General features: G+C 44.5%; 1 protein-coding gene across 1 annotated transcript in view; it reads right to left on the bottom strand.

Moving 5' to 3' along the window:
* kifap3a (kinesin-associated protein 3a) overlaps nucleotides 1–26,189 on the bottom strand; it is a gene marked incomplete at its 5' end in the record, with an annotated part of 28,289 nt that continues 2,100 nt past the window's right edge. The window contains 15 exons of the mRNA XM_079221275.1: nucleotides 1–415; nucleotides 6,770–6,860; nucleotides 6,968–7,154; nucleotides 9,186–9,271; nucleotides 9,903–10,001; nucleotides 10,590–10,715; nucleotides 12,121–12,292; nucleotides 12,832–12,944; nucleotides 13,050–13,158; nucleotides 15,590–15,690; nucleotides 19,706–19,868; nucleotides 22,628–22,806; nucleotides 23,605–23,697; nucleotides 23,802–23,944; nucleotides 24,788–24,887. Of these exons, the coding sequence (XP_079077401.1) occupies nucleotides 316–415; nucleotides 6,770–6,860; nucleotides 6,968–7,154; nucleotides 9,186–9,271; nucleotides 9,903–10,001; nucleotides 10,590–10,715; nucleotides 12,121–12,292; nucleotides 12,832–12,944; nucleotides 13,050–13,158; nucleotides 15,590–15,690; nucleotides 19,706–19,868; nucleotides 22,628–22,806; nucleotides 23,605–23,697; nucleotides 23,802–23,944; nucleotides 24,788–24,887 (1,862 nt within the window). The 3' untranslated portion in view covers nucleotides 1–315. The remainder of the gene's footprint in view (nucleotides 416–6,769; nucleotides 6,861–6,967; nucleotides 7,155–9,185; nucleotides 9,272–9,902; nucleotides 10,002–10,589; nucleotides 10,716–12,120; nucleotides 12,293–12,831; nucleotides 12,945–13,049; nucleotides 13,159–15,589; nucleotides 15,691–19,705; nucleotides 19,869–22,627; nucleotides 22,807–23,604; nucleotides 23,698–23,801; nucleotides 23,945–24,787; nucleotides 24,888–26,189) is intronic.

Below are 26,189 nucleotides of genomic sequence, written 5' to 3'. Positions count from 1 at the left end.
ACATAGGTTTGTTAGTTTTTAAGTGTGTCACATTCATATAATATTAATAAATCTCATGCTTTCATATGGAGTCTTGAGGATTTTATGGGTGGGGTAATTCAGCTTATTTCCTGTGCAGTTGCTTGTTTCAGCAGTTTTCCCTGAATGAGTGTCGGTGTATTAAAATATTCAAATTGGTGCTCCAACATGTGCCTCATTAACAGAACTGATCGTTGTTAACACAGAGCGCCGAATCAAGAAAAGAAGCGCGTCGATGCTGTTCCTCCACAATCAAGATGCAGCTCGTGCGGTGTCTTTGTGCGAGAGCTTCCAGGTTTACCGGGAGGCGGTGTTGCAGTTGGAGAAAAACTGCTCGTCGGAGTGGAAGCCGTAGGCGCTGACTGGTCGACCTGCGGGGACAAACTGCTCCGGCAAACTGAAGGGACGAACAAAAGAAGGCAGATATGGGATAAATTAATACAATCTGATGCAACATTACAAATTATTATCTTTTACAGGGTTATGACAGAGATGAACACAATTCTTAAACCTGTGACTTGACTATGAAACGTACTCGCAAAGTTGGACACAAGCATGAAATTGTGTGTTTAAAGCTTACATGTCTCAATTAGTGAGGCAATTCAGAGGTCAGAGGCTGTGGTGTCATCAGAGAGCAGAGAAGGGAGGGACAGAAACATGCTGCGTGGTGCTTTGGAGAACCGGGAGTGAGCGTCAAAGGCCCAGATATGACCCAAAATAAGCAGAGATAAGAGCGCAGAATTTACCCTTTTGAAAGAAACTAAGTAGATAAACAACTGGGGATTTTGTAACAAAGACAAAAACAAACAAAAATAAAAAAAAAACTAAAATGCATAATTGTAATGGGGCTGATGCAAAGCTTTGCATTTTTTTTTTGCAGAGATCCTGATACTTTCTTATCCACAGCCACATTTTATGAGCGAGTTTAAAATCCAAGTTTGTAGCAACCCCAAGTGTCAGATGATGTAGTGGAGTAAATAAGAATACCACAATAAAGTGATGGTGCATAACTGTATTTCACTGATTTACAGGTGTTTTTTAGCGTGAACACCACTGTCCACATCTCCTATAATAGTGAGTCTAGTTTGTCTCCTTCCTGTTTCAACATGACAAAGCCCCGAGGACAACGCAGCTGCATCAAGAAACAGTTTCCCCAGTTCGATGTGGAAGAACTTGAGTGGTCTGCACCAGAGTCCTGGACTCAACCCCGTCCAGCACCTTTGGGATGAACTGGAACATCAACTGAGAGTGCGACCTGATCCCCCGACATCCGTGTTGGACCTCACTACCGCTCTGGTGTCTGAATGGGAGCGAAGCTTCCAAACATCTGGAGGAAAGACTGAAACCAGAATGTAGCACCACCACCAGGTGGCACTCTGACACCAGACATCTCTATGGAACCCCCCAACCCACTCCCACCACCAGGGCCGGACCAATCCCTCAAGGTAAAGAAAAAGGAGGAAAAAAAAAACACTCATAAAAAGTTAATGTAATATTCATCTGTCCTGATGCAGGTGTTGGACATCCACAATGAGTGTGTGAGTTACAGACTGCTAATGGCTGGAGGGGTAAACAGCAGAGCAGCCAAGCCGTAAAAAAAAAAAAAATTACGGAGTGATGTCGAAACACAGCGCCGTGACGAGGGCGGAGGCCGGCGGCCAAACCTGGAGGACCTGGCTGCCCTCCGCTTGGCAACAGAGGCCTGTTGAGGGGGATGATAAAAGGCCTGTATCTGCACCGTATAAATCAGTTACCACGGGGATGTGGATAAGGAGGGTGGGGGCCGATTTCACGCTCCATCTTCTGACCAGCTGCTGGGAGTTTGTGTCTGGTGGTGGTGGTGGTGGTTGGTGGGGGTCACCTCCAACAGGTCCCGGCCGCCTCGTCAGGATGCAGCGGTCGATGGATAAACTGGGCTCTGATGGATGACACCACATCTCACACGTATCCCCGTCTTTCTCCTCGCCGGCCGGCCGGCCGGGCTGCCGCCGCCTTCCTCAGCCTCCTAAAATACGAGCTGTTTGCTTTGCCCCTGCAAGCGCCTATAATGACGTGTTGTTTTTAGCCAAATCACTTCCAGCGATCAGTTACACAGCTTGCAGCATATCCTCACTCTCCCTCCTCCTCCACCTCCTCTTCCTCCTCCTCCTCTCCGTTTTGCCTTCACCCCCTGCCGCCCCCCCACCCCTCCACATCCCACACAACCACCATCTCCTCTCCCTCCTCTCTGGGCAGAAATATGTCTTTTTCCTCTCCGCACGCTACGGCTGTCAGGGGGGATTTGAGAGCCCGGCTAAAGGAGGCTGGAGGAACACTGGAGCTCTGAGTCACACCATCCGCCCGCCTGCCTGCCTGCGTGTCTGCCTGTGTCTCTGGCTGCCGGACCGGTCACGCCCCGGCCCGGACTTCTAGGATCTGTTCACGACCCGCACGAGTCCTGAAGTTCAGACAGGACAGTTTTGATGGTGACAAAAAAAACATTATACGAGATGTTGATCGGAGGCTGATCGAAATACGTATTAACCTCCACTGCGACTGCTAATCAGGATTTCATTTCATGAAATTGAATTTGAAGATGTGACCTCAGGCCCTGGGAGCTTATGGCCAGGCTTCTGATCTCTTGTCACAGGTTGTGTAAGTCGACCAGTTGAAGCACATCGTGGCGCTTCCTCCTCAGATGGTTTTAGTTGAATATTTTAAGAATTATCCAAATACTCACATGCAAAAGGAGAGAATACACTGGAAAAAATATGATGTGCAATTTAAGTGTGTTTTCTTTACAATCTGTCAGATTTATCTTGCAACCCTTAACGAACAGATGACAAATGTCTGATTGACTAATAATTTATACAACTTAAACTGCAAACATTGACTCAAGACCGGAAGATACACTGACTTTGTTTCATTGTAGAAATGTAGTTAAAGTAAAAAAATAAAAGTAACAGATGTTTTTATTGGACCAAGATTTATAGACATAAACTTCAGCTGCCAATAAATTACAGGAATGACATGTTTTAGATAGCGTACACGTGAGTGCTGAGTCTCCTCAAAACTACATTAATAATACGTTGTTAACAGAGTCAGGCAGAGTTTTTCCTTTGATAGAAAAAAAATATTTTAACATTTCTATTATTCTATGTATTTTGAATATTCTTCAGTTGAAGCTTGCGGTTCCAAAGCGCTAATGATTTATTACAGATTACACAAGTAATGAAACTTAACAAATATAATAAAACCCTGCATTTCATTTTTTGAAAAGGAAGGCTCAAGAACTGAGTGGCACTGAGAAGGGGAAGTGCTTGTGGAATGATTTAAACCGTTCTATAGAAACACGGGCTCTCATCTAGAGCTGCATATCAAACCGAAAAGCTCCCGTCACAGCCAGAAGTTAAACGCTGTCGCTGAGGAAATCTAATTCATCCAGCCAGGTGAGTGATGCTTTTTTATCCCGCTTTGAATACGGGTTTTCTGAAGCCCGGCAGGTCTGGACGCCAGAAGCGACGGCCGACACCGCTGCTGATATGTCTCATTATGAAACATGCAAATCAACCTGTCTGCCCCCTCATTCCCGTCATGTGTGTTGTGACACGCCGGCAAAATGAGGCGAGGGTGGTTGGGGGTCGTCGAGACAAGGGGCCCGGTGTTCCCACAAATGCCAGTTTGGCCCCAGAGGAGCGGCTGCAGGAGGCGGCGGGGACACGTCCCATCCCGCAGAGAGCATTCCTTGGTAGTGAACAGGAAAGGGAATCAGGCCTTTTTCCTCCTTTGGCGTGACCCTTTGCCCCCCCCTTACGTCTGTCTCTTCCAGGGCCCCCGCTTTGATCTCACCCCGCTGTCACTGCTCAGGTTACAGCTAACCAACGCGCCGGTGGAGAAGCAGGTCTCGCCCCCCCGCCACCTCCATCCTCCCCGCGTATCTCCATGTCTCACCTGATCGCGGCGTTCGGCCTCTCCGTTTCCCTTCATGTATTTCGTACCTCGCTTCTCTTCCCGGCGCCCCGCCACATCCTGACGGCCTCTCAAAGTGCTCAATGAGCCTCCTGTTGGCGTGTGCACAGTCGCACACTGTCTGTCTTCCACGACTCTCCCTCTCTATTGGACACCGCTCTTTACCCGACTGAAGACAATTAACACTTGTGGGAAATCTGTCCGTCTGTCCGTACAGTGAAAACAATGTACATTTAATCAGAGCGGATGGATAACATTCAACCAAAACGTCCCTGTGTTCATGTCATCCCGTCTGTCTCCCGTCATTTCCTGTGTTGTCTCTATATTATCAACCGTCCAATAAAAAGGCAAAACAGATCTTTGAAAATAAAACAAAAAAATCTGCAATTATAACAAATCTTTAAAAGTAAACTGCACTGCGTCAATAAAAATAACACAAATATAAGACTGAATATATATATATATATATATATATATATATATATATATATATATATATATATATATATATATATATATATATAGTATGAGTCTTATATATACGAGTATGAGTCTTATAAATATTAAATGAAATAGTGTGCAGATAATCATGGACATTAAATACATTTTTGATAGTTAAAAGCTTGTCACCAATATATCCAGACTGATATTTGAGCGTTAGAAAAAATCGGATTACAATGTATTGAAAAATATAGATTTTAAATAAAACATGTGAACATTTCATTAAGTTTCTTGGACAGGAAGAGCAGAGCGAACTGCTCTGACTACTGAGCGGCAGCTTCCCCCTTTCTATACGGACGACGTATTGCAGCGATGGATCCCTCTGGTCACAAATTAATAATCAGTCTTGAGGTATTCATGTAAAACCCATTTTACGATTTGCTTTGGAAAACTGCAGTTACTTCACATATCAGCACACATACTGATAATCCTCATTGCATATCGATGGTATAAAAGCTCATTCTGATATTCATACAAATAACATTTATAAAAAAGGCCCCATTCACACCATGTTTCACACATAGTTTAAAATAAGCGGCGGAGCTGGCTTTGATTATTATGTTAACCTGGATCACTCAAGAGTACAGCGGCCAAATTAAAACAGTCTCACAGACGCCGATTCCCCCGCCGCGTTCAGTATATTTAAAAGGTATCGGTTACAAAGCTGAGAGAGAGAGAGAGTGACAGAAGGAGAGAAGAAACAGACAATAAAGAAACGAGTGAAGGGAAGTCAGGTTGGGATTTCTCGGACTGACTGACTGTCGTGGATTGCGCCGCTCACAGTCGGCCTCTCAACAACAGCCAAATTAAACATTCCTGCCGGCGAGGGGGGGGGAGAAAATACACAAGCTCTATCGCACGCGAGGAGAAGTTTGATAATAAATAAGACAACTTACTCACAATAAACTCTCTATTTCCTCAACTATTCATCATCTCGGTGGCGTATCGAATTAGCTGCCGCTCGATATTGGGACCAAAAACGGACTCGCAGTCCATCTAAGGGATAAGGGCTGATTTTTAATTCCCAGGCTTCAGAGTTATGTTTCGCTGTGGAATGTCAGCGGCGTATTGGGACTAAAGTAGCTGATATATTGGAGCCACAGAGGAATGAGAGAGAGAGAGAGAGAGACGGCCGGAGAGTGTTTGTTCTCAAAGCTGGAGCACTGCTGTTCAGGGTGGAGCGATGCCTTCTGGGATTGGAGAGGCCTGTTGACTCAGGCCCGGCCTGGTTCAATAACACAGATCAGCGAATAGTGATTCAGAAAAACAATACGAGAGGGCAGAGCGCTGGCTGGCGGACGAGCCGCCTGAAGGTAAACACTCGCAGTTTAGTGTTTCCTCTCTGACACAGCCGGCGTTACTGGACAAAGACAACCTGCCCTGCTGACACACTTTTTTTTTGTTGCAGGGCTGGGGTCCGATAGCTGGGCTCAGTACTGCGTCCAGTGCTAGGTTCGCTAAATATCCATATTTCCATATTCTGAGGCTCACAAATGTCTTTTTTCTTTTTCATGAGCAAAGAGCAACAAAACATTCAGGGAGCCGGATTCTCCTCTTTTTATTTTGTTGGCCGTTGCATTCACCAATTAATGAAACTCATCTGTGTTCTGGTTAAGGTGCTCCATGTAAAAGCTGGTGTGCTGACTCAGCCACAGATTATGTATTAGAAAAAGAAGAAAGCAGCACTCACACACAACTTGTTTTTGGCATTGCATATGTTTTGAATTGGCCTTTTATTGTTATTTTGATTTTTATATTCAAACTCTTTCCTACTTTGTTTCGCAACTGATGCACAGCGATTTCCTTCCGGATAATTGAAGTTGTGATTTGTGATAATTGGGCAATACAAATGAATTGAATCGTGACCACACACCAGTTTAAACTCCTGTTCTCTTTCTGATTGGTCGGGAGAAATCTCTGTACTGGCATGCTGCCGTGTTTACACGTCAACATGGTTACTCTACTGAACCATCTTGCCCCATCAATCTGGATATTGCTTTCTTGACAGGCTCCATGACCAGCAGATGGATTTAATAATAGTTTAAGGGATAGAATTCATGCTAAAACCACAAGTCTACTAATCACACAGTACTGGTCCTTTTTTCAGACTAACAGACAAAGACTGCTTGACATGACGGGTGCTGTTTGGCCCAGAACCAAACTGGTACACACAGTTAATGTAAACTAAACTTAACGGGTGTAAAAGCAGAATTTGTTATATTTCAATTTATTCACTTAAAAATGTTGACGCTAGACGATTTGAAATGATCACGATTCACTAACTCGAGTCAGAGCTCCATACCTGCTCATGTATCCAGTCTCTCCCAGCTCTCCGTCCTGGAAGTCGCTGTAGAAGTCGGGACTGATGGCACTGTCTGCTGACATGATCCCATCTGGATGAAACAACACAAACAACAACTCGTTATTAACGGAGCTCAGCGTCGACATCGGTCCTCTCATCCCACCCTCCAGATGCGAAAAGGCCGATGGCCGTCCGTACCGGCGCTGTAGAACAGATCGGCTCTCTCCAGGATGTCTCCGTCCCCGATGAAGGGTTCTCCGTCCCCGTACAGGAAGGACTCTCCCGCCTCATCCATTGGACGGTTCTCCACCATATCCAGCCACTGACAATTGTACACGCGGAACTTCTCATTCTGGATCTTCTTTCCCCACTCCTCGTCATATTCCTGAAGCCATGTTGGAGAGAGACAAAACAAAAAAAAGACAGAGAAATATGTCCATTAATCTTTGTTAGAAATGTTGCCAATTCATTTGTATTTTGAGCACTCAACACTATTTTAGAATTGTTGTTCAATGACGCACGACTGCTGACTGAAGGATTGTTCTGTTCTGGAAATAAACTTCACATATTTATGCCTTTTTCTTTTGCAGTCGTTACTGATTTACTGGAACGAGAGCCTCCGTCTTGAATCAAACTAACTTTCTCGCTCTTTCGACTCATTATTTCTGGTAACGGGGAGTGGCAGCAGGGCGTGAACGCATTGCCTACGCATAGAGCGAGTTATTGCCATGCCAAGGCGTGTTTGGAAAATACGTTTCCATCAGTCTTTAATTGCATTTTGTCATATTCAACGCCACAACTTTTACACCTCAGCCAAGCATAACAACGTTTGTTACAACCCCCATTTCTTGCATTTCCACAAAGGTTTTTTAATGCACAATTTAGAAAATTATTGGAATGTCAGAGACAGACGACTTATCAGCGTTGATCTCGGTGGAGAGGGTTCACTTTATTGGCACACATTTTAAATGCTACACTGACTGATACTCGCCACATGACTCTTATTCACAACAGACCAGACAAGTGGGATCAACAGCTCCATGTCATGTCTTCTCCTCCCGCCGTCCTTATGAAAACCTCTGTTTGCGTGCGCAGCTCGGGCGGATGACGACCTCAGAGCTCTGTTTTCTTTTTCTCTGCGGGGGCTGAAGGGGCAGCGATAAAGGCGGCCTTTGAGACCGCGGCGCCGCGGCCCGAAAGATTAATCACTCAGACGCAAAGCAGAGGGCCGAGAGCACTGACAGCCGGGCCCGAGACCCCGGACTCAAACGGGCCTATTGACCGTCATCCAAAACCCCCACCCGGAGGTGACAGTGACACATTTTGTCGGCGTGCCGATACACCACAGGCTGAACTAGCACTTTGACTCAGGTTTTCAGACCAAATATGCTCTTTTATTTGCTTAATATGACATATATAATCCGTTATTGGCATGAGCTCATCACAGCAGGGGTGAGGAAATGCATCAAAGTTTTGCGAGCTTTTCAACTTATTCCTCTGGAAACGTGGCCGGGCTCTGAATATATCACTGTGAATTAAGCCTCTCTCCCACTTCCCGCATCTACAAAGTTCCTTGTGAAGCTCCGCGTGTGTGTGTGTGTGTGTGTGTGTGTGTGTGTGTGTGTGTGTGTGTGTGTGTGTGTGTGTGCGCTTGTACATGAGCAGGGCCACAATGATCAAAGGCGATTATCTCAGGACTGCACAGTTATGGCGTGTGCTGCCAAAAGGAACCCGCACAGCCGAGCAGTAATGATTGTGTGTGTGTGTGTGTGTGTGTGTGTGTGTGTGTGTGTGCGTGCGTGTTTGTGTCCACAGCTCTGCTTTCTCTCTCACCTCTGCTGTCCAGCGAGCTGACACACTCCAGAGCCCACCGGCTGCCTTTCATGTGGTTCCCAACTTAATAGGTCTCACTGATAATTTCAATGAAACACTTCCTCTGCCCCGCTACACTGGCTGGCTGTAATCTACAGCTAATTACGCTGATCTGAGGTCTGGCAGCGATCACGCACTGACTGGGAGCTGACCACACCTGTCAGTCACGAGGTGATTCGGGAGTTCATCGGTTTGTTAATCGCTGATGTCAAATGTGGCACATCAGGAGAAGGTGAGAGAGTTTGACTGTTTGACTGGAAAAGGTCGAAACGTTTCATGTTGGTATGGAAAAGAGCTGTAGAAGATAACATACTGGAGGACCTGTTTTAATCTCAATAAAATGGAAAATCGTGATTTGTATCTTACATTTCAGTCCATGCCTCCCATCTTGTCTTCTTTTCCCTCTGTATATATTCTACATCTATTAAAAGAACTTTGCGGAACATTCTAATGTATTTAAAAAAAAAAAAAAAAAAAAAAAAAACTTGCAACCTTATACTGACTTTGTTGACTTTGCATTCATGAGACATCGTCAGTTACTCACAGTGATGATATCCAGCGTGTTGTTGCAGACTTTGCGGATCTCGCCGTTGTTGTCGTGCATCAAGTCCATGAGGTACGCGGGCGCTTCTGAGATCAGGACTCAAGGAAAAAATATTTCATCCTCTTTGGGACGTTTCGACGCTGAATCAATTACTTTGTCTGTCCCTAATCAATCGCAGGGGGAACGATGGGGATGCGGTGGACTGTGGGAAGGAACAACCGCTACCACTCAGTCATTTGAAGACAAAAGAGACCGGAGACAGGTGCCCTGCGGCTGAAGGAACCACTGTCTACATTGCCTGTGATGAAGTGAATGCTTTCCTCCCACAGCAGTGCCTAAATCAGATATTCCCGTTATAATCTTCGCACAGAAAAAAGAAAGAAAACATCAATCAGACCGTGCTGACAGAGAGCATATTTGTAATTTGACACAAGCCGCCACCGACCACAACTGTGTACAATTACAGGCAGCTTAAAATACCCAGAGGGTTAAAAAAAAGAAGAGAGGTTAAAAGAGGTGGCTATGGAGATACAGATGGGACCCAACAGTTTAGATACAGGGCAGTACAAGGAGTATTTCTGGAGAGCACCAGAGAATAACATACAGCCAGTGTACATGATGTGCTGGAAGCTACTGATAACAGTCTTGTAGATAGGTCGGGTCTCTAAACATGTATTTCATCTAACGGGATAAAAATGTCTCCGATACAAAGGATACGAGTGTCTTTGACGATGACGTCTCTGGTGGCTTCGTGAAAGACCATCTGGTAGAAGACGTAGACAATCTGACACACAAACTCATCATCCTCCTGTTGGGCTGAGATGGAAACGAGGATAAAGAGCAACTTAACACCCGTATGACATGACATGTCAATAGAAGTGTCTATGTGCCTTGTACACTGTGGCACAGCCCAGGTTAGAGTCACTGTGACGAAAACTTTCATTTCAGGGTCGTGGAAAATGAAGCAATGTCACAGATTATATTCGCAAAATTACAAAAATGGCTACTGCTGTAATTAACATGATTTAATCAATATACATATTGTAAACCTATTTTGGAGATGTGGAGTTCAACGAGGCAGCAATATGATCACGTGATTGTTCACATTTCTTCTTAATATTCAAAACTGGTTTAATTAGGACCAGTTATGGTGGTTTACTTAAGTAAGGTATGCTTTTTTAGGCGGAGAGAAGACCACAGCTTTTAAAAGAGCACGCCAGCAATTTAGTATTGTACTTCCTGACTTGGAAGACAAAGATTAAAAAAAGAAGCTGAATATCTGTGTTGAAGGAGGCAAAATATTCAGACTTTTAGTCCCTAGAATAAAAAAATATGGAAATAAAAGAATACGACACGGCACATTTCATAATGCTTTGGAAGGCTGTAGTAGGATTTGGTTCTCACCGTTAAGCAAATCAATAAGAGCAGGAATGATCCCGGACTTTGCCAACATGGCTGCACACGAGTCGTCCATGGACACGGTGCCGAGCATGATCACCACCTCCAGAATGAGGTCATCCTCAGCAGAACCTGACATCAGGGAAAAGTGCAAGTTAAATGTGGATGACCGGCCAAGGAACCTCATTGATCCTCTGAAACATCTGGCCTCCGATGTGCAGAACAGAGTGCTGAGCCCGGGGAAACACAGAGGACCTCTGCGTCTTAATACCAACGCAGTCTAGAAAACTTTGCCTGGGGAATAAAAGGTTATAAATAAAATGTCTGTTTTCCATTTGTGTCTGAGGACATGTATTTACTTTTAAAGGATCCCAAGAGGCTCATTTTCAGATCAATAAATAACTCATGGGCTCAGTGGTGGATGTTAGCGAGCTGGAAGTTTCTGACGATCACTCAGATCTTTGTGAAATCATTCAATTCTCAGACTGTTGGAAATATGACATGTGGCCATAACATCCAATTATCAAAACCAATTCATGAAAGCCAGTAAATAAAAAATAAATAAATAATTGAATTAGATTAAAACTAATGTTATCATAAAACAATGAAATACATTTGTTTTTGTTTGGCTTCTTTTGTTAAATGTGTCAGGTATTCTTCTTAAAGTCAGGGATCAAAAAACTTGTTCTGGTATCGGAGGTGAAACTCTGGTACTCTGGTATCAAAAACATAAAATGACACCAAAAGAAGCGGCACTGGGTCTAAAATAAATCAGGACAAACATCAAACTTCTAAATAAGCCAGGGTTGTTGTTATAGATTTGTTAGATAGGTCTTCTCTGGTCCAACATTTGAACTTCATGTGAAAGGAAACCCATAGAACCTCTCCAAATCTAGTGTGTATCAATTAAACTTAAAAAAGAGTCCCAGTTAAAGAAGGGCCCAACAATAATGCAATTTAAATAATGACAAAGCCCGGAGACGTGCAGCAACATCTCTCGACCCAACCCGTGTCCCAGATCAAGTCTTCATCATGATGTTCATGGTTAGATAATAATAATATTTTATACATTAATGTTACGTTCCAACCTTCCTGTCGTTCTTTATTATTTTCTATCCTACAATGCAACTAATATAAACTTCAACATCTAGCACTAGACTGAGGTGAGGAGGTCACTGGTCATCAAAGGTAAAGATTAGGCCCAGACCCTAACGAGGGTCCTCTGTCCTCATATCATCCATGACCAGTGACACTTCCCTGATAGTGTGATGCAGGAGGAGTCGGCAGAGGTTAAGAGGGCATGGGAGAGACCTGGCTTCTGGCTTTAAAGGGAGATAGATGAGAGAACTGGGGCAGCCATTACTGCACGTCCTGCAAGAGTGGGTTTAAAAGATATCACAAAAACCCTCTCAGGCAGTGCAGCTGATGCAGACCACAGAGGCCCAAGTAGTCTTCACACACGCACGCACACACACGTACACATGCACACGTACACATGCACACACACACACACACACACACACACACACACACACACCTGGTTTGAGTCTGTCTTTCAGGTAGGGCACCAGGTTGTACTCCTCGAGGACCAGCGCCCAGTCCAGGTCGGCGATGGTCAGATTGGCCAGCGTGCCCAGACATTCGATCACAAACTCCTCCGCCTCCGCCTCCTTCTCACTGATCTGAGCTGCCAGGTCGCCGACGTAGTCCTACCAGCAGACAGACAAACCCAGATCGGAGAGAGTTTTTAAACGAGGGCTGATATGGACTTGACTTGTGTGCTCTGTTCCTTCATCGAGAGGCGTTGTCGCTACATGGTGTCTTTATATGAATGGATAGAGGAGAGTGTCAGTGAGATGGAAGAACCAGGGTGATTGGACACCCCCAGCTTTGGTACAATACATACAAAGTACTGGAAAAGTCAAACCAAAAGTATGGCAGATTGTCATGGATCTTGTTACTCTATTATTTTTCTTCTCAAATTAAAAACATTTATAGATTTTGTGAGTTAGCCATGGGGGCGCCTGCATGTCGTTATACTTACTACGTTATATATATATATATGCATTGTGGCCCTATACTATATAAAGTAATTCACTAAGATGTGATGCTTTTGATCAAAACATTCATTGCTTTGAGGTCATGATTTAACTTATGAATACCTTCGCTCCACCTTCAGCCTTCAAGACTTAACTGATTTGATTTTCCTTTTAGAACACAGGATGAGTTCAAAGGACAAAGTACTGACCAGGAAGAGGCTCTTGGAGGGTCCGCTGTGCTGAGAAAGGTTCCTGATCATCTTCATCACCAGAACATCCTTCACCTTCACAGCACGCTTCATCAGCATCTTCAGACCGTTGCCTAGGACAACGAGGAAGAAAAGATCCTTTTAGAACGTAACGGCATAACGTGGGATGAAATGCCCTTTTCCATCTGTTACGTTTATCCATTCTTTGGAGCTCCGACCTTCACAGATGACCTTGGCGTTACTCTTGTTGGCAGCCAGGTTGATGCAGAGCGAGATGAGCTCAACGTCCATCTCTTCCTCCCCACAGTCAAACACCATCTTCATCAGCTGTCAATCACAGGTTCCAAATGTCGGTTAAACTCTTAAGTGATTCATCACTGACATTCAAGACAAACTAACACACAAAAGGAGTCGCGTGTTCGCGGCTATATATCATTGTTTCAGTGCGTTTATGAAATTAGCTGAAAGTATTTCTTTTCTGATGTGAGCTAAAATAAAAAGGAGCAGAGGGTAGACGATGGGTGACATGACTTCATGTTGTGTGTGCGTTTTGTGTCATTTTGTTAATTTAATGTCGGGTTTGAGCCATGGAGAAGGAAGGAGGGCGAAGAAACTAAATCAGATCACACATTTTGTTTTGTTTGTCTATACGTTTTTGAGTTCGAGAGAGAAAGACAGTGATTCGAGATAAAGGTAAGCGACATTCATAACTTCTCAAACACCCACCACCTCCTTCCCTCTGTCTGTCTGTCTGTCTGTCTGTCTGTCTGTCTGTCTCTCCTGCACTGATTTAACATTAAACAGGAAAAGCTTTGAGCAGAGGAGGGGTGGGGAATGGGGGCAGAGGTGCACTGCTTCCCTGTGAGGAGTCAGGAGTCAAAGAAAGGCTGGGTTAGGTATCACATACCAGGGGCCCCGGACCCCAAATCAGCCCCGTCTAGACTCTCTGGCACCTGCCTCTGCTTATTTACCACAGACAGCCACCGGAGGCCCAGTCAGGGCCCAACGCCACGCTGCAGTCCTACCAACGCAGCCACCTCCCCCCTCCAACCTCCACCTCCATTCCTCTCCTCCCTCACCCCTGGCATCCCTGCTCTGGAAACCCCACATCCAGCACCAAACGGTGACCCCATTAAAAGCTGGAGAAGGGGAAAGGGGCAGGTCAGCTACTAGCCTGGGAAAGTGATAAAAGAGAGGGGTCTTAGAAGTACAAACTAGGTAGAGAGGATACAAATGTGGGAAATGGGGAGAGGCAGTTTGTTAAGGATGGAAAGTAAATGTAAACATTATATGGGACAAAAAAAAATAATGTAAATGAACCACTGAAACTATGTCGACACGCTGGCTAAATTGGAAGAATGACGTTTGCAATGTGCGAATGTGGCGCTCAATGATGCCGTTTGTGCAAAGATCTGCATGCACACATCAACACCTAAACAAAAGGAAAACTATTAAATCTTGTCTTCTTAGTCCAAAACAACTGTTCATCACAGCAAACATTTGGTGATCAGGGGGACAGACAGGCTTGTGCTCCATCATCACCTAACTTTAGTACAGACAATTGTCCTGTTGTCATCACATAGAACAACAAAATGGTCCAACCTCTGCTTGATGAATAGATGCTACCTGTTCACCAATTAAACCCCTGTTGATGTGTGATCAGCGAGATTGGCAATGGAAAGACGTGATGGCAGGCAGAGCTGCTACTAGGATTTTAGAAACACCAAGCCAGTAAGAAATCACAACGAAAAAGAAATGTAAATTTTTCAATTATATCGTCTTTCTTTCAAGCTCTACATTTTTATGGGGGCAGGTACTTTATGCAATTCTGGTGGATGAAATTGACTCCTTTTAACCCTTATTTTTAATTCATGTATGCTTAAAACTGTCCAATGTAGTCAGAATCAGCCTTAAAACACATGTGTAATATGTGTGCAACTCAGTGGCGGGCCGTGCATTTTGTACCTAGGCCTGCTGTCTGATATCGTATACATAAATATGTGCATGACGGGATGCTGTTCGGCGTCCTGTTGTACGTTTTCAAGACTATGGATTTTGATATTTATCCACGCCCGATTAGTGGGACCAAAGGTAGAAGAGGGTAGCGTGGGGAGAGTGAGCGGGCCTCGGGCGGGGTCGGAGGTCACATCCTGGTCATGCTGCTCGCCGGCCTCCTTTCTACCGCGCAGCGGAGCCCGGGGTTCAGATCTGCTGCCGACGTGACCTTCTGAACAAACAGCCGACTGCCCCGGCCACATCTGGCCGGCATTTACACCCAATCTCAACAAACAAACACAACGCACATTTAGCTAATCGCCGATGATGAGAAGAGCGACTGACCGGGTCAACTCAATCAGGAGGGAGTGGATTTCTGATCGAAAGTTGAAAGAAACAACCCTGAGGAGGAGGGTTTGAAATTAGGCGGCAAACTTCATTTTCATAATCACAAATCCTGTCTCTACCGCTGGCGTCCCAGTTTAGTCATGCTAATTAAGAGTTGAATATGTGGAGAAGATACAGAAAAGGATGAGATGCCGAGAGGATGTCTTCAGGAAAGAGAAGGAAAAGAAGGAAAAACAGAGACGTCATCGCAGCGAGAGCAAAGACTGAGCAGTCCTCTGGCGGTTTATGGTTCCAGATGTGGCGTGTGTCCCTCCCTCTCGCTCCGTTTCTCATGCATTAACTCCCGGGTGCCGTTGGCTGCTGATGCCAATGTGTCTGTCTTGGTCTGCTGGCGTTGTACATTAGCCAGTCTTACCTGCGGTATGCAGCCTGTGTCGGCAAACATGGACTTGAATCTGTCGTCCATGCTGATGTGGTACAGAATGCACATGCAGAGCTGTCTCTGGGCCTCGTCAGCTGCAACATAAACAGGAGGAGGAGGGAAGTCAATGGATGAATGACTGGTTGTGCCGTAACGCTTCGCGGGATGCCAATGACCACATCTAGGAGAGTGGTGTGTTTTTTGAAAGTATTAATGAGCTGAATGGCCTTCTTAACAGCGATTCCTGTTGAAGGTCAAATGGCATTCGGTGCAGAATCAGCATCAGGCGACTGCACTTTCTCAGTTTTTCGCGTTCCTCTTTTGAGGAAAAACAACATCTAAATGATGAATGTGGAACTGCAGCTGGCTGCAAACTGAATAAGGCGAGCTTTCCATGCTACAATAAATACAAAATATTTGCTTATGCACTTTATTTGTGCAGCTTTTGATACATCCAGATTTCTGTCCCAACAATATGGAAGTGAATGGAATTGTTGTGCTATTCACAGCTTTTGGGGATAAGTCTGACAATATCATATGTTCTTATTGTCAACAAATTCCATGTGCAGACCAACAGTGAATGTGTCTACTAACAAAGTGTATATCTTCTTCCTCTGTGCATTGTTGTCCAGAACTATTGAAAACATATTAATGGGTCACAATGGGTTCTTACTTTACCACGAGCACTGTAGTTCATTTTGACTTCATTTTGATCCGCCAGTGAAAATAGTCCCCAAATGTACCCCTTTCCTCCTATTTGAGTAAGTCTTTTTTTTTAATGAAATTATATAATTGTGAAATGTTTCTAAAGATTAAATCTTCAGTAGGAACCAATGGGCTTGGAGCTGAGGGCCACAGACAGGAAGCCAGACAGTATGGAGAGACGGACTAACATGCTGTTGGTTCGGCTCTACACGTATAAAATGAGGCCAGCCTTGAAATAAAGAACACAAAAAATCCAGAAACAGTGACCCAGTTACTATTCGAGATACTCCACAGACCTCACGGCGAACAGTTTACATAGGGACCATTTCTTTAGTAGGAAGCAGTTCCAATGAAAACTGTGGACAGATGGGTCTGTGGATTATCCGGGTAAGCGGGACACTGTTTGTGGAAAGACACGTTCATGCTGAATTATTTTTAAAGCTACATTAATAATTCGTCTGCTACTTGGAGGCAGTAGAACAGGCTGAAAAGCTCAAAAAGCGATTCACTTCCATTGCATTGTGGTCTATCCAGAGATCCAAGAGACAGATCTCTCAAAACCTGGACATGTAAAACCTGGACATCTGCATGGATAGATACTGCCAGAGGTTAAGAAACAAAATATGTGTCTTTTTTTATTTATTTGGGTGAACTGACCCTTTAGTATTTGTCCCAATAAAATGAGTACATTGCCAGTCACAACACTTTTGTGAGCTTATCAAGCTTCGGGAGCAGCATGGAGGAGATAAAGACAGAATGGATTGAGTGTTAGTCTGTCAGTGAGCCCCGGACCTTTATGAGTTTGACCTCTGGCCTGAGCTGGGGGCTGGAGGCCTGGAGGAGGAGCCAGCCAGGGGGGATTAATAGAGTTCAGACCAGAGTTTGACCCGGGAACTTTTCATTAAGAGAAGTGTTAAGAGAGAGGCTCCTCACTGGACCAGAACCACCGACAGACCTCCTGTAATGCCCACCAGCCTCCAAATCCCCAACCAGGTCCAGTTAAAACTGGTCCCAGCCGTGTTCGGTCACTGGCCGTACGGGGAGCCTAAACGCTCGAGTATTGGATCCAGATGTGCTCAGTGAAGCCCTGAAATCACAGGAGGGAGAGACGGCTTCTAACTTTAATTGGCAAAACAGGAGGAAGCATCAATTTTACTGCCTTTAATAAGTTAAAGCTACGCCGCTCGCTGCTCTGGACCTTCCAGCGCAGCCAGCGATTGGCCAGAACATGTGCTTCTCATTAGCGATCCTTTACCTCAACCAATACCTTGAAATGCACATGAAAACAACCAAGCATGCACATGCACACACACACACACACACACACACACACACACACACACACACACACACACACACACACACACACACACACACACACACACACACACACACACACAGGCAATAAGCTCCTGCAGACCTTGCAGACTCCCTCACTTTACTGGTAGGAACATGGAGGATCCTTTATGGGGGACAAGAGAGATCCCATTAAATGTTCAAAACACTGGTGGGGTTGGGGCAAGAAAGAGGAGAAAAAAAATAAAAGGTGAGGGGGAGCTGTTAAGAATTAACTAGACTGTTCAGGGGCAGTTAGTGGGCAGGCTAAACTCCAATTACACCCCAGCCTGATTTAAAACCGCCTAACCTTCGTAAAATTACACCCGCACACATTAAGAGGCGTCTGGGTTTGCTTTGCCGACAGCACCGCATCGCTGTTATTGTATTTTCTGGATAAATAAGCAAGCTGGGTTGGGTCTTCGGAGACATCACGCACCACTTAACAGGGTAAAATGCTCTTAAAGGTCCACACCCCCACACAAGAATCCTAATTTGTTTTTGCAATGTAATGCCAGTCAACATGCTGTTGGAGGGACAGGCAGTGCTGGAAATGAGGCTGCGACGAATTAATGTGTTTTTTTATTATTACATGGATGGGTTCAAATTTTTGGAGGAACAGATCATTTTTATTTTTATCTATAAAATGTTCACATTTTCCAATTATTTGTATTATGCGTCAAGCGGTCCAAACCCAAAGACTCAGTTCACGACAAGATTAAGCAGACAATAAGGCAACATGTTTTAAGAGCTGAAACCAGAGAATGTTTGGTGGTATTTCTGAGGAATAAACTTAACTTTTATTCTGATGAGGGATTTTATGGAGGAGAAAGAAATATTTCTGTTTTGTTATTTTGGACACACAGGTGCAGACAGTGCTTTGGGTCCATTCCCACAGTCCACGGTGTCATGACGGTTGCGGAAAGTCTAAGTCGACTTGGCTGAATTTACATCACGCTGACCCTCTCAATGGGTTAAAGAGGTTACCGTCATAGTTTCTTAAAATGTCTTGTTTTGCCCGAACAACCGCAAAACCAAAATATATTCAATTTACTGTGAGACGCAGCAAATGCTCACATTGAAAGTAGACAATGTTTGGCATTTTTGCTAACAGTTTTTCAACATTATCGATTAACTTCTGATCGACTTGCTGTATAACGCAAACGAAAAGAAAGAATGTGGAGCTGACAAAGAGGGATCTTCTACTTCCTGTTGAGTTCAGGTGGTGGTGGGATGGATCGAGTGGGAGATGATGATGACAAGTGGAGTCCCCCCTGCCCGCACCCCACTTTCATCTTATCATCAGGAGCCGTGACCTCGGGTCAGGTCTGGATGGAGAGAGTGGAGGCTGACAGACCCCGCCCCCTCGCTGTCTTCTCTCTTTAGAGATAAGACCCCGAGAGTCCTCACGCAGAGTGCGTCAATTGAAAAGATGAGAGTCGGCAGTGAAAGCAGATGATTAATGACACGTCGGCTCACATGCAGAGCGCATTAAACCCATGCACAAACACACAAATACAGGCAAACTCAACAGTGTCAAGACTGTGAGCAGGCGTAATATTTCAGTGTTAACTTATATTATGTGTGCGCCTCACTTCCTGTATGAGCAACCCCCCACTTCCCAAAAAAACAGCCCTCTCTAAATCTCTGAAGACCTCTCCGGCCTGCTCCTGCAAAAACAACATTAGTGCAGAGGCGCTGGCATGTTATTCTAACAAATATATTATATTAATTATGCGCTGTTACCCGAGCCTCCCCCTGAGAGGCTTCAAAAGGCCCGTCAGAGATGCCTCGGACCGTGTCACACGACCTCGCGGAGGAGACGGCGCAGCGATCGCACGCTCTGGAGCTTTCAGGAAGTCACCAGAGGCTTTCTCGAGGCCTGGGTGCCGCGTAAAAGCTGCACCTGCACATACGCCTCAGTTATAACCAATTTAAAGGCTCCATCGGGGGCGCGGGATGGATGACACGTGTCTGAATACAACCTCGGTCATAAACATACAATGAGCCGGTATAAACACATCCACAGTGCACAAACGCAAAACAGTCGGGAGCACACAGTCTGATTACCGAGCAGTGAGGAGACTTTGGGAAGGAGTCCTGCGTGGATCATCTGGCTGCGCAGCGCCGTGTCGAAGGAGAGATTGAGCAGGAGGCGCAGGTTGGTGGTCAGGAGATCCTCGTGATCGCAGGGAACCAGTCGAGAAAGCTTCTCCACGGCAAACGTTTCAGCCTGCAGACGACAGACAAAACAACAAACTTCCAGGTTCGGCTCCAGAAGCACACAGACATCTGTAATATTTATAATAATCATAATAATCATAATATATAACAACAAAAACAATCCAGCTCTACAACATAACGTCACTTAAAACTGTGCCACGTGGTACACATGATGGAAGTATTCTGCATGACGGCGACTTTTGCTTTTGACAAGTCAGTACATTTAGCTGATTATACTTCTGTACTTTTAGCTAAACTTTGAATGTAGCATGAGCATTTTTGAATGGTGTTAAAGTACTTCTACCAACACTTGATGTATATACAACACAGGCGTCACGTGATTTGCAATATATTTCATGGCAACAATTTTTTTTTTTCTCCATTTTTAGATGAAATGATTATCAAGATAATGTAAAGGAATGGGATACTTCTGTCAGAAGTTAATAGATCATAATGTATACTTCATGTTCTACTGGAACGTGGAAATTCATGAAATTATCACACAAAATGTAATGATTACTTTCTTTACTGGATTACATTATCAGTCAGTTTACACTGCACCATGCTACTACTCTGGGTGCAAATACAGAGATCTTTCATGATTATAATAGATGATAACTCTGAATTGTCTCTGATATTTGAGTTACTTAACATCTTCATACATGACCTACAGGCAGGTGGAGGTGTTGAGCTGATGACGCTGAGCACAAACCCACGACTGCCGACTCCTCAGGGGGTCGCCGATGTGCGAGCGCGTCCCCAGCGCGGCAGCGTTTTGGACACAGAGTGTCAGTGTGACTGAGCGGCGCTCGTCAGTCCGGTGCTGCCTGTTAACGTGTCGGCCTCCCCTCTCCTGTGGTCTCCCCCGCAGCCAGATATCACGGTGACGCAACCTGCTCCCAGTTAAAGAACGCACTGCTACTGTGTGCAAAACCAGCTCCAGTCGCACCATCACAAACCAGACCACGAGCACCATAATCAACTGCAGCCCGTGTCAATTACTACTGACATTCCCCTTTCATTAGTGACGGGGGAAAATATATCAGACTGCGTTGAAATCTTATCTTTTTTTAGTTTTTTTGCTGAGTAAATAAAACCTGACGACACACAGCATCATTAAGTGATTATGTCTTCTTCTTCTTTTTTTTAAAATCAATTAAACACCCATGTCCTTAAATGGAATCCCTTTTCCCTTGTGTAAACTGATATCCTCAACCAAGTCAAAGTGTTGAAACCACTATTTTCCTGCTGGACACACACTTGAGTGGGTCTAAACTCCCTGAAGGCTTCCTTAATCTGAATCAAAGATACACTGAAGGGGAAACAAGGAGATAAAACCAGTTCCTAACAGGGTCTGGCTTTGATAAAGAACCACAAACTGAGTGAGATTGGAACCAGGTGGGGCTGGATTAGGGGAAAGTCGGCGCCTGTACGAGCGCTGTGGGACACGTGGCCAAAAGCGGACCTTCTAAGCATTTATTAAATTGAAATTTGATAAGCGTGGTTTCAACTAGCATTTCTACAGCAGAGGAGCCATTTGTCAACATGACTCGGGAGTGTTTTACAGAACAAATGAAGAAGGATTGCTTCCTAGAGATTTCACTAATGGAGTTTAAATATCTCAAAACAACCTCGTTAAAGAGCACATTCATTAGAGATGTAATTTAGGAGATTGACTATACTAGTCGGGAAAAACTTAAAACAACACACATGGATTTCAAACAATGAATAGTTTGGCGGAGCTTCTCCAACAAACACTTAATTAAATCCAAAAGGTGTTCACGCAAGAGTGGTTTTACATACAGATTAATTGCAGGATTATTTTCCTTCACAAATCCATCTGATCAGAGAAAAAAACTTGAGATACATTATTTATTTTTTACTTTGTAAAGCTTTCCACCTTAAGAGCTTAAGTGTTAATTTGTGATATTGGGCTGTATAAATAAAATTGACTAGTCAAGTGAATTGTTTAGACGTGGAGGAAATGCAGAAGTAGAGCTCTGAGGGAACACAGGTACACGGGGAAGCCATCATGCACATGCGAGCACAGCTTGAAGCTGGTACAGTGTCTCTCAAAAGTATCCAACCACCTTTGCTGTTTTTCCTATTTTGTTGCATTAAAACCTTGAATTTAAGTGGATTGTTACTTGGATTTTATGTAGTGGACATACAATTAAATGTGGTGAAATAAAAAAATTCAATAAAAAGAAAAGTGGTCCATGCAAATGCATTCACTCCTTTGCTATGAATCATCTAAATAAGATCTGGTGCAACCAGTTACCTTCAGAAGTCACATAGTTAGATTGCACACAGGTGGACCGAGTTAAACCGAATGCCACATGATGTCAGTATTTATACACGGGTTCTAAAAAGGCCCCAGAGTCCGTAAACCAACAAGAAACCGGCTCCATGAAAACCAAGGAGAAGTTAAGATCAGAGTTGGGTTATAAAAAAATATTCTCGCCATTTTGTAATAATGAATTTAGAGTAGCTATGTGACATGATCAAATATTTTATTTATAGCCCAAACCTGATCTGTACTTTTTTTAAAACAAGTGTTTCACCCCACCAATATTGATGACTTTGTGTCGGTCCAGTACATGAAATCCAAAATATGAATCTATTTAAATTCCAGGTTATCATGCAACAAACTAGAAACTAAGGAGGGTTCAAACTTTTGCCAGGCCCTGTGAATATCAGCGCTTCAGTTTAAGATGCAAGAAAACAGAGGAGAGTGTTTTAACTTGGACTCCTCCTACTCTGTCTCACCATGTCATTCTTGTTCTCCAGGAAGATGGAGAGCTTCTTGAGGAAGGAGACCGCCACCAGCAGCAGCTCCTCGTCGTCCCGGTCCAGGATCTTCACCAGGGTGTGGACGATGTTTTTGTTCCTCATCTTCAGCTCTGTGCGGGGGTCTTCAGCCAGGTTCAGCAGCAGACCCAGAGAAACTACGGGGTCAAAGACGTCAGAGACATAAGAAAGTTGTCCTTTAGCTGTAACGTACTCCGTTACTGTTGTTTTGGCTTTTGGAAGTCATTTCTGATTCAATGGAGCTTTTCTTGTGCCTCTCGGGTATAACAAATATGTAAATTATCTTAATGAATCATCACTTAATTGTTTAGGGTATAAAAACAACAGAGTAGAGTCAAAATGCAGATGTCTTGTTTTGTCTGAACAAGGACCAGAACCTCAAAGACATTTAGATTAAAATGATTCATTATATCAACTTCAGTCAGTATTTCTGATACAATCCTGCCGGTTTTATATGTTGTGCCTAGCTGTTTTAATCTGGAAGTACTTAGAACGTTTTGGTTTAAAAAGTGCTATAACTGCGTCACATATACTGTATATATTGCAGCTATAAGATGCTAACTTACGCTTTGGTACCAGTGACACCAACACGTGTCTGTGTAATTACATTCAACACACAGTATTCTAGATTTCAGACACACAACTTTGTTCAAACGTTCCCAAACATTTTTGCTAAACATATCTGATATCTCTGGAAACTTTGTTGATTGGCCAACTGGCAGCGCTGAGTGCCTGCAGAGGTTAAACAAAAAGGACTTAGAGACGCAGTGAGCAGACTGGCGTTTGCAGTCTGGGAGCACGGCAAAGTCAAACAACTGGGCTGAGAGGAGGACTCCGCTGACCCGCACGCCTCCAGCATCTGCTGCTAACAGCCCGGTGGACACGGCAGGCCACATAGGCCCGACGTCACCGCTGGGTAAAAGGTTTCCAGTTACCTCTGAGGAGCTGCTCCTGCTTGGTCAGAAGGCTCTGGTACTTTCTGAAAGACTTCTCATGTTCCTTCTTCAGATTTGGATTCTCAGAGAATTCTTCATGTGAGATCAGTTAAGGAAATCAAATTTACACAGAAAGCATTCAAACTAGACCACGATAACCAAGCTGGTGTAAGTATTAGATTCTCCAGTTGCATGACTCTCAGAAAAAAGGATATAGGCCTTCCTCTTCTTCTGCAGCTCGTCCTGCCAGAGGTCGTACCTCTTCAGCTCATGCTCAATGATATTCATACAGAGGGCCCCAATCTTGAAATGTGTGACATGGCCATGGAACTGGGAGAAACTAGATGAGAAAATTAAGAGGCAAGGAGAGAGAGAGAGAGAGAAAGAAAAAGACTTCCATTTATCCAAAAGTGTCAGGGATTCCAGCTGGGAGCTGTCATTAAAATGACCCAATCCGTCACCCCTAAAGTAGTTTACAAAGTAAACTGTCAAAGTCAAAACACATTCAGTCAAACAGTATGTCCTGGTCCGACTTATAATCAGTCCAACTTGAACCGTTTCACAATCCAAACAGCATAACATGGAGATGGACGCGAGCCAAGAGCGACGATCGGTTTTCAGACATACACGTCCTCTCGCTGCCTAAATCAGCTCTGACAGACGTTTATGTATTATTCTAGCGAGGGCTAATTTTAGGGTTTCCTAACCCCCAGTTGAAGAGTGAAACTTCAGTACTAGGTACGCTGCCAAAGGTGGATGACTACTGTAAGTAAGAGGGAGAGCAGTGAAAGGAGAAGAGAGCAGAGTCAGTGGGGGTCAATTCTGTTACAACAGAAATGTTGAAATACTGAGCACAAGGAGGCAACAATACGGTTACAATGTTATGACTGCCACAATCTGGTAAACTGGGTTTGTGCCTCAAATGCAAAAGGCCGAATTACCTAAATGCAAGGTCAGTACAAAGGCATACATTTTGTAATAAAGTTTGCAGCCATAAAGAAGTGAATACTATAAATAAAGTTTAAAACTCCCCAAGAACCGTCACACTAAACCCGAAACCTGAACGACAAACCTGAAAAAGCAATAGCAAAAAAGATTCAAGACCAAATGTCACTAAAATGTTGGACCGAAGGGACAGTCGGACACTTGTGGGCCTCTGCCTATGTTTAAAGTGCCGGTTTACCTGGAGAAGCAGAAGAAGACATAGATGATGGTCGTTGCCAGGTCCACACTCTGCTTCCAGTCCTCCCTCAAAACTCTGGCCAGGGCTCCAAGGACCGTCTCTGCAGACACACAAACACATGTCAATGAAGACGCACATGCAAACACACACACAGAGGCGCTCATTACATTTAAAAAAGTCATGAATGAAGGACCACAGATGTCAAAACAACAACAAAAACTAAATGCAAAGCGTCTGTGTGTGGAATTCAATCAGAGTCGGACTGAGCAGTGCAGCCGGAGGTGAGTTTGGAGAAGCGTGGGGGAATGCGATGAGGTCGGAGGCTCCTGAGGATTTTGTGCTACGGGGGCTTCTGGGCTCAAAAAGGACGCACGTCCCAGGGCTCATCTCCTCTTTCCACGTCGACCCCAGGCCTCTCGGTTCACACGAACACTCGGCTCTTATCGACAGCGGACCGGCGGATGCGGTGCGGCAGACGGAGTGAGCGGAAGACGCATCGTGACAGATACAAATGGAGCCGTGCCGTCTCGCCGAGGCTGCGGAGGATGATGGGTCCGTGCTGTTGCGGAAGAAACAGCGCGGTTGTCACGGAAGGGAGCAGAACTGTAGCCGAGCTTTGTTTTTCTTTGAGAAGAGGAGCCGAGAGGACGGGGCTGATGAAAGTCAAAAGGGTTCGACACTAGAGCGATATTCCTACTATCAAAACTCCCCGTTCATCCAAATCTGGCTTTTTGCTTGAGAGTTTGGAATACGAGAGAGGTTTGCACTTTTGAACTTTAGCGACTGGCTCCACTTAGCCGGGGAAAAGATTATTTACAGAAAATTAATACAGTCTGAATAATTGAGCATGAAAAGTTCATCGTTGACCTTGATCCTGGTCTTCCAACGAAGATGGAGTTTGCTCGGTTACCACGGAGATGTTGTCATACCGCCATATCCTGACGGGGTAACCATCTCCCCTCGACCACCGGCGCAAACTCCATCCGCCGAGGACGACCACGAGATGCTGCTGAAGGCTCAACAAAGATCATAAGTAGACGATGGTTTTAGAGGTCAAATTCTACAAAACCATCAGGTAACATGACAGGGTGGATAGGGGCAAAATATATCTACAGCTCCAGTGTGGGAAGAGGCGAACATGGTAAAAAAAACGGACATCTATTTGTTTTACATTGGGTGTCTACATCAGCAAACCTGTGGATGAAATACATATCCCGTGGACCCTTGTGGACCTTCCTGGTCACCTGGATGTGCAAACTATAAACTGTGCTGCGCTAATACTTCACTCATTAGTAACTGAAACATGATTTAAACTATTGATTTAGTCTTTAGTCACGTTATCATGTGTAATTTATTTAGCGCACTCTTGATACCGGTGCCAACACGATACCTTTGGTACCGA

Source organism: Taurulus bubalis, assembly GCF_910589615.1.
Source record: "Taurulus bubalis genome assembly, chromosome: 7".
Classification (NCBI taxonomy): Eukaryota; Metazoa; Chordata; class Actinopteri; order Perciformes; family Cottidae; genus Taurulus; species Taurulus bubalis.
This window is presented reverse-complemented; position numbering and strand designations above follow the sequence as displayed.